The sequence below is a fragment of the Bidens hawaiensis genome, unplaced genomic scaffold (assembly GCF_021521415.1).
Source record: "Bidens hawaiensis isolate Kalapana, Puna unplaced genomic scaffold, B.hawaiensis_p1.1 tig00004021_1, whole genome shotgun sequence".
NCBI lineage: Eukaryota > Viridiplantae > Streptophyta > Magnoliopsida > Asterales > Asteraceae > Bidens > Bidens hawaiensis.
In genome coordinates, this window is record NW_027491237.1 from 1,665,835 (window position 1) to 1,673,883 (window position 8,049).

At 39.3% G+C, this 8,049-nt stretch overlaps 1 protein-coding gene across 1 annotated transcript; it reads right to left on the minus strand.

Annotated features, from left to right (window-relative positions):
* Positions 1 to 5,598: 5,598 nt before the first annotated feature.
* LOC143625215 (uncharacterized) lies at positions 5,599 to 6,952 on the minus strand. The gene is made up of 3 exons (XM_077095634.1): positions 6,759 to 6,952; positions 6,464 to 6,593; positions 5,599 to 6,355 (listed from the first exon to the last, which is right to left on the minus strand). Exons 1-3 carry the CDS (start codon positions 6,892 to 6,894, stop codon positions 5,605 to 5,607), a joined length of 1,017 nt encoding a protein of 338 aa, XP_076951749.1. The 5' UTR covers positions 6,895 to 6,952; the 3' UTR covers positions 5,599 to 5,604.
* Between the last annotated feature and the right edge of the window lie 1,097 nt (positions 6,953 to 8,049).

Here is an 8,049-nt window from a genome sequence, read left to right on the forward strand (position 1 = left end):
GCTTCTGTGGCTGGTGATGGTGGCACTGGTGGTGATGAAGGAGGAGGTGATAAGAGACAGTTATTCCCGGGTCACAACATGTATATCACCTTGGATCCGGATGCTTGAGGAATTGAAGACTTCCGTGAGATCATTTCGTTTCTCATTCGCTCAAGCATCTTTCATGCCATTACCACTACTCTTCCTATCTCACTACCGAATATTGAAGATTTATGGAACACGGTTGAGTATGACTGTCGTGTTGACCCACCTGTGATGCGTGCTACTGTTAACAATCAAGTGGTACAGTTCTCAGCCAATCAGATCAGGGAAGCTTTACAGTTTTGGGTTGAGCTGACGACCCTACTGACCTTTCTGCTACTTTCCGAAATGGTGCTTTTGTTCGTATGGGGTATTCAGGTCCTTTGGAGGACTCTCAGAGGCAAAAGGGGTTTCTGTTAGATCAGTGGAGGTTTCTGATGCACGTGATGATTGTGTGTATGTTTGGCCGCAAAGCTGGTACAGATGGTATGGGTGCGACGATGCAATCTGCGATGACTGCGTTGACTTACAACAAGCCTTACAGTTTCAGTCAGATGATATTCTATGAGATCGATCGTCAGCGACGCGCAGTGGCACGGGAAAGGTTTTTGATGTACCCAAGATTCTTACATATTATTCTTAATCATGTAGCTCCCAATCTTACACAACGACGTCCTATTTCTTATGTGGAGAGTGTTTCTAAGAGAATTTTTGTTCAATGTCGATCATCGAGTGCACGTAGCAGGGAAGAGTTACGTCCAAGGCACACGACATTGTTTGGGTATTTAGTGAATCCTGATTATGTTGCTCCTCCAAAAGATGAATTTCTTGATCCGGCACCGCAACAGGCCGATATCCCTCAACCACCTCCTGTGGTTCAACAGCCACCTCCTGTCGTTCAACCACCTGTGGTACAACAAGCACCTCTTGTTGACCCTGTTGCAGCTCCAGAAGAACAAGTTGATATTGAAGTTGTCTTTAGAGGGCAAGGCTTCTTTGATATGGAAATAATTCATCCGAAAGCTGAGGTTCAAGTCTCAGCTGTGGCAGTTTCTGGTGTACAGGTTTCTGTGGCTGGTACATCGGTGGGCCCATCGATTGCTTCTATGGGAGATTCAGAAGAAACTCTATCTGATTCTTCCACCAATGATGCAGTGGAAGCACACCGTGTTCTGGTTTCCCAAGAGAGAATTCATGGAAAACGAAAGAAGGACTTTGATGATAGTGAGTCAGATTATAAAAATGAGTTGTATCGTGTTGCTCGTAGATCAAAGAGGGCCATGGCTGGAGAAAGTTCAAGTGTTGTCCATTTCACTCCTCCATCGTTATCGGGTATGACTATGTTACCTGCTTCTTCAACTGTCACATTTCCGGTAACCTCGAGTGTACCTTTGGTGATCGTATCGTCATCATTTGGTATTCCTCCAACTACGTTCCAGTTTACAGCACCAGAGATTGTTTCTTTACCACCTCCTACCTTTACTCCATCAGAGGTGGTTGCTAAATTTGTTGAGTCCACGCTGGTAGCGACTGCTGGGTTACCTGTCTCTATACCACCCACGGTTACTATTCAACCTACATATGATATTCCAGCAAGTTTGGGAATTCCACCGCCGTATGCGCAAGATATTTCTCATATGCGGTTTGACTTTGATGCTACCCTGTCTGACTCTGAGCGGATTGCGGCCCTTGAACGGGTTGTTGCTGACAGTCGTGGATTAATCTCATTCAGACACAAGCTATTCAACGGCTTGTGGCTGAGAATCAGATTCAATCATCACTTCTCATTGAACACAGTAAACTATTTGATGCTCTTAAACAGTTCTTAGCATCTCAGGGGGAGACGAGTTGCAAGGGTGATGAGCTAAGGACAAAGAAGAGACAAGACAGAGACGATGATCCCAATGCATCGAAATATGCAGGTGGTGAGTTGCCAAGAACTGAACAAAATCTTGGGACTTCGACATCTCAGGGGGAGTCTGCTGGTCCGTCTGGCAGTACAGGTAGTGAGACTGTGGTGGTTGTAGACGATGAGGATGAGTTGGGTAATGATGAGGATGAGTTAGTTGATGATGATGTTGAGCACGATATTCCAAGTGTTGATGAAGTGAAGTTGGGTCAAGATGATAATGTGACGGGTGAGTCTGAGTGGGAAGAGCAGCCAAGATGGAAAGAAGGTTGTGCTCAATGGTTCTTCAAGACAAAGAAGCCAGTGGTACCGACAATGTTCAAGAAAAGTTACAATATCAAGGGTTATGCTGAATCAAAGAAAGGTATCATTTGCTGGTTATATAATGAACAGTTGAAGTTGTTTGTGATAAAGCGTTATGATGGGGTTCAGTATTTTAAGAAGGCATTGAGATCGCTCAACACTTTTCCTGAGTGTGAGGTAAAAGATTTAGCCCGGTTGAGATTGATAAACAGAAGTGATGATAATTTTGCAAGGTGGGTAGGGAAGATTGTGTGGAAGGAAAGTATTAAGGAGAAAAAGTTTGAGTTGTTGAAGCCTCAGAAAGGAAAGTTGGTTGAAGACAAGGAACGGGGTATGCGGGCTGATGGTAAGCCCTGGATGGTGATGAAATATAAGCCAATTCGATGTTTGAAAGAGGTTCCGATGAAGCTAATGCCCAAGGATGTGTTGAAGGATCTCAAGTGGTGGTTTGTCGACTGCCAGACTGCTGAAGCCGTGACGGAAGATGAAGATGAATAGGAGATCCTAAGGGTGTATGATCCAATGCACTTGGTTAACTTGTCTCAAGCTGATTTGCAGGTACTTAATGATAAGAAGATTTTCTATATTCCTGCGTGGAAAGATGAAGCAAAGAAGTACCATAGGGTGGTCTTTGTTTGTATGAGACAGGGCATTCATGCTTGAAGACAGTGGGTACGTGATTTTTGGATTACAAGACACGAGAAAGAAGATAGAGATATGAAGCTACTGCCAAGGGAGAGTCTGTTGGTGCATGATGCCAGTAGTTCAGTATCTCGTGTTTATTTGTGTCTGTAATCGTTACTTTGTTCTTGTTAAACTTGTTTAGTTTACTTTGATGTTTAGCGAACTTGTGTTGAGCGAAGTTATGACAACTTTGCCTAGCCTGTTGGGTGAAGTTGTTGTGGTATAAGTTTGTAACTTCGGCTCACTTGAACAGAACTTTTGGACGACTGTTTTGTGACACCTTTGTGTTACGTGTTTGGCTTCTCGATTACTACCTTAGAAATATAACAAGTATTCTCTTATATACTCGTGTGTTTTGCGTGTGATTTACGTGTTCATCGTCTTAGCACTCTTATCGTATACGTAGGGGATTCCGCACCCTCGTGTTACGAGATACTCCTGTGTAGATCCGGCTGGGAACCTACATTTAGTTTTATTGATATTTACATTTGCATTCAAGTTGCATAACCTACATTTAGTTTTATTGATATTTACATTTGCATTCAAGTTGCATGTTTCCTTTAAGTTAGTGTAGTGGGGTAGTTTCTTATTAGTCCATGTTCTCATCAGTTATTGCACATGCATATTTATCTCTTCAAGTTTGTAAGCCTATATATATATATTTATCTCTTCAAGTTTGCAAGCCTATATATGGCTTCTTGTTATGTTTAATAGGAAGAAGAAAATTATGAAGTAAAATTATGTCTTGTTCTCTCTATTTTTTTGGAGTCTAACCCGCTCAAAGGGTCACTATCTTGGGAGATTAGTAATCTCGAATCCGGCTTCTATCAATGGTGCTTTCATTCTCGTCCTCTTCTTCCCGCAACGATGAGCCAACAATCGAGGAGCTATTGACCCAACACCGCCAAATCAAACACAAGGAAAACCCGACATTCGACGAGATGTTGGCCACTTTGGCGGAAAGCCAACAACTACTCACGGTGATTTTCGCGCGCATTGTCGGACAAATTCCACAGCCTCCGCCACCCAAACCATTTGGTCCGAACCCCGTCCTAGATCAAATACACTCCTCCGTATCCATAAAACGCACTCAACGCCATCACAAAACAGCCCCAAAAACCCCGCCTTTATCGACATCGTTTACCCATCAAGCAACCCTGAATTCGTTACAAAAACGACCCCGTGGGCACCACAAATCAGCCCCCAAAACAGCCTCAAATTCAACCTCAAACAACACCTTTCGACACCCAAAATTTTCCACCAAACCGTCACCTAAACGGACAACACAAAGTGCACGAATATCTAACCAAATACCAAGACGTGCAACCATTGCTAACCCAACTCCAAAACGTTCACCAACACCACAACAGTTAGCTCTTGAAGTCGGACTTCGCGAATGGCGGCCGGTAATGACTACACCAAATGCTTTTGGGAGAGTCGAATGGCGACCACCGTGGGAAATATATTCCGTTCTTGAGGACAAGAACGTTTTGAAGTGCGGGAGTATTGATACGTGCCTAACATGTCAACAACCAATTATCCACGTTTAGTTTTATTGAAATTTACATTTGCAATCAAGTTGTATATTTCCTTTAAGTTAGTGTAGTGGGGTAGTTTCTTATTAGTCCATGTTCTCATCAGTTATTGCACATGCATATTTATCTCTTCAAGTTTGTAAGCCTATATATATTTATCTCTTCAAGTTTGTAAGCATATATATGGCCTTCTTGTTATGTTTAATAGGAAGAAGAAAATTATGAAGTAAAATTATGTCTTGTTCTCTCTATTTCTTTGAAGTCTAACCCGCTCAAAGGGTCACTATCTTGGGAGATTAGCCATATCGAATCCGGCTTCTATCAGCATGCTTCAAGGTTCATAAATACAAGAACATGCGTGACATGTATTGTGTTGCTTTCATTCACACACATGTGATATTGTGGGCATACCGAGTTATTAATGTAAGAGTTTGATTTGTTGCTCGGAAATCACGAATTAAAGAAAAGGTATTCTAGTGTCGTTTATAATTACTAGGGCAGATTTTAGTAAATATTTTAATATCATTTTACAATGAAAATGATACCATCTTCAATCCAAAGCATAATATTAGACATATACTAATAAACATAAGAAAATGGCAATTTGAAAAATAATTAAGCCTTCCTGTTTAGTAATACCGTACAAATTATGCATATTACTGTTAATACACGTACAATCGAAATGACAATGAACTAACTCCCATCAACTTATAGCCAAAATTTAAAGGGAATCTCTTTTAGGGTTCCTAGAAACAAATAAAAATGTATGATGTGACCGACATGCATCTGAGTTAACAATTATTTTATAATCATGGCATACCTTTTGCAGGGAGAATAAAAGAGGAATTCACACATCCCCATATGTCTTGAGTAGTAATATTCTCTTCAACAGTTACTTGTTACCAATGTAGCAACTAACACTTGATACCAAATGAATTCAACAGTTACTGTTACAAACAATATAAACACACACAGAAACACTTAGTCCTCAAATCATTTTGTGTAAAAATAGCAATTTTAATTCAAACATTTTCCATCAAGGGACACAAATTTAGGGTTTCCTTGATCACAACTTCCTCACCAAGTCTTGTAATTCATCAGCTACGCTGTCGCTATCTCGTCGTCCTTAGCGTGATCTGGTAGTAACACCCCTTAATGAAGTATTCTTTGATAGTTGGACGAATTCATAAAATTAGTCATAGTCGTGTTGCTAATTAGTGAACTCATTTCGCCCCAATCCATGCTATCTCCACATGTAATAACACTGCTGCTTCCACTTGTGTTTACTTCACACATATCTCCATACAAGAACTCCAATCCATCAACTTTTTGTGGGTTGTTACTATAATACATTTCCTCAATCACTGACGGGAATGTCCCACTTTGCCCCTCTTGCATAGGCAGTATATTGTGTTGGCTATCTGGCAACATTAATAAAGAAGTAGACAAAGGAATACTACATGCAGTAAAGTTCTGATCATTTTGTGATGATGCTTGAAGATCAATCAAATTACTGTCAATGGGAATTTGTGAGACCATGTTGTTTGACTGATTCACATTATCATCAGAAGCGAATTTCCCGCCAAGCATGATAAGTAGTTTCCGTATTGATGCATGATCACTGACAAAGCAAGGTTCTTGATTCGTGAAGGGCACCTGCGGCATCACTGGCAGCTCAGGCATATAAGGATCTCTAGAGTTAATGTTTTCACTGCCACTAACAACAATGGATGATGGAATTTCTGAGTGTGATCGCGCTTTCTTCGTTAATAAATCTCCATTTAGGCGATAAATCAGATCTTTTCGCTGGTTACCCAAAAGCTTCTTCTTCAGCCTTGTATTCCAGTAGTTCTTTATATCATTATCAGTTCTTCCGGGCAATTGGGCTGCGATTATAGACCACCTGAACAAGCAAACAACGTATGTATGCTAGAACATCAAAAACAAACTCTAAACTACAAGTTCCATCAACAAACATATAAATTGTTGTAAAAAAGGTGCTAATAATTACCTGCTTCCTATGCTGACATATAGGTTGCAAATTATTCGATCCTCTTCTTCAGAAAAACCTCCGTGCTTGATGTTTGGGCGGAGGTAATTCAGCCAACGGAGGCGACAACTCTTCCCACATCTTTTAAGACCTAATTATAATTTCATAGAAAATGAACAAACTTGAAAATAAAAACTTCTAAAGACTTAGTACCAACAAATCTATCAAAGAAACATGTATTTTGATTATAAACTGAAAAAGAAAAATACAAAGCCCTAATTTGTGAAGTTATTATGAGCATATAAGCAAAGTATACCAATTTTCTGAGGCAAAGCAATCCAGTTACCGCCGGTACCATGTTCTTCGATATACGCTTTAAGCTTAGCATCTTCTTCTGGAGCCCATGGACCTTTTTTCACATTAGCTTTGTCACAGCAAGGTGCCCTCCCCATACTTTTCTCCTTCAATTTTCTTGATAAACAAAAATATGTAGTGTCTATATTTCTCAAGCTTTTACACAAATCAGAATAATAATTGAAGGAACAAGAGTTATAGTCTGTAAAGGAGATCTGCAAAACGGAAAGGGATAAAACATGTGTTCTTGAGCAGCCATTTAATAATTAAAAAGAAGGTGTGGCTTAAAGAATACAGTTATTAATTGGCAGAAAAAGGAATAGGTTTTTTTCTGCTTGTCTTTCATTGTAGAGCATCATTTGTTAAAGCCTCAGGACTGTGATATTTTGGAAGTTTCTATGTTCAAATACTCTACCTTTACCATAAATTCTTATGCTGTCTAATTGTATATTCCGCATACTTTATTTTAGATTAAAATAAGTTTTCATGCTCTGCATTATCTTACAATCATGGATTTTGTAGATTAAATTACATGAATAAAACTATTATAATTAAAAGTTTAATTATTACTTTTAGTTTGCATTACTACAAAACTTTTGAGATTCCTAAGTGATGTTTTAGGGTTTATGTTAAATAAACTATTCCAGTTTCTTGTCCTAATTTCTCTTTAGGTAAAAATACATCTTCTTGAATTAATGTTGATGCGCATCGGGCTTTTGCTCCGAAAATATTGTTAACATACTTTTGGCTAACATCATCAAAATGTGTACTCCACGTTGAACTTTTTGTGAAAGTTAATATGTGACTTACTTTTGAGACAGTTTAAGTTATATCGCTATATCAGCCATGGTATTTGAGCCGCACCATAGCTTCGCTACTATATTTTCCAAGCAAAATTCCGTAGCACAATTAACGGATATATATATATAATTTCCGTAGTAGTGTTTTCATATGTGCAACTGGACAATGCACGCAATGTAGAGTTAAAAACCCCTCCACATAGAAAGGATTAGGAGCCACGTACACCCAGAAACCGAAATAAAGAAAAATCACTTTAAAGCGTTTCTACACCAGAAAGACCACTTCCCAAAAACTCCCTAACCCTATTATTCAACCATAATAGGTCAAATATTTCATAATAGGTCAAATATTTCACATCATTGATAACCTCTTCTACTTTCACCTCTCTTTCCTACAATGTGTTCTCGAGTTCATATTTAAAAAGAAAAACAAAGAAAAAAGAGTTTTATTTT

Coding starts and splice junctions, on each gene's coding strand:
- LOC143625215 (XM_077095634.1), bottom strand. CDS start 6,894: ATGGGGAGGGCACCTTGCTGTGACAAAGCTAATGTGAAAAAAGGTCCA. Junction 6,594..6,758: donor TGCTTTGCCTCAGAAAATTG/GTATACTTTGCT, acceptor AATTATAATTAG/GTCTTAAAAGATGTGGGAAG. Junction 6,356..6,463: donor TATGTCAGCATAGGAAGCAG/GTAATTATTAGC, acceptor TTGCTTGTTCAG/GTGGTCTATAATCGCAGCCC.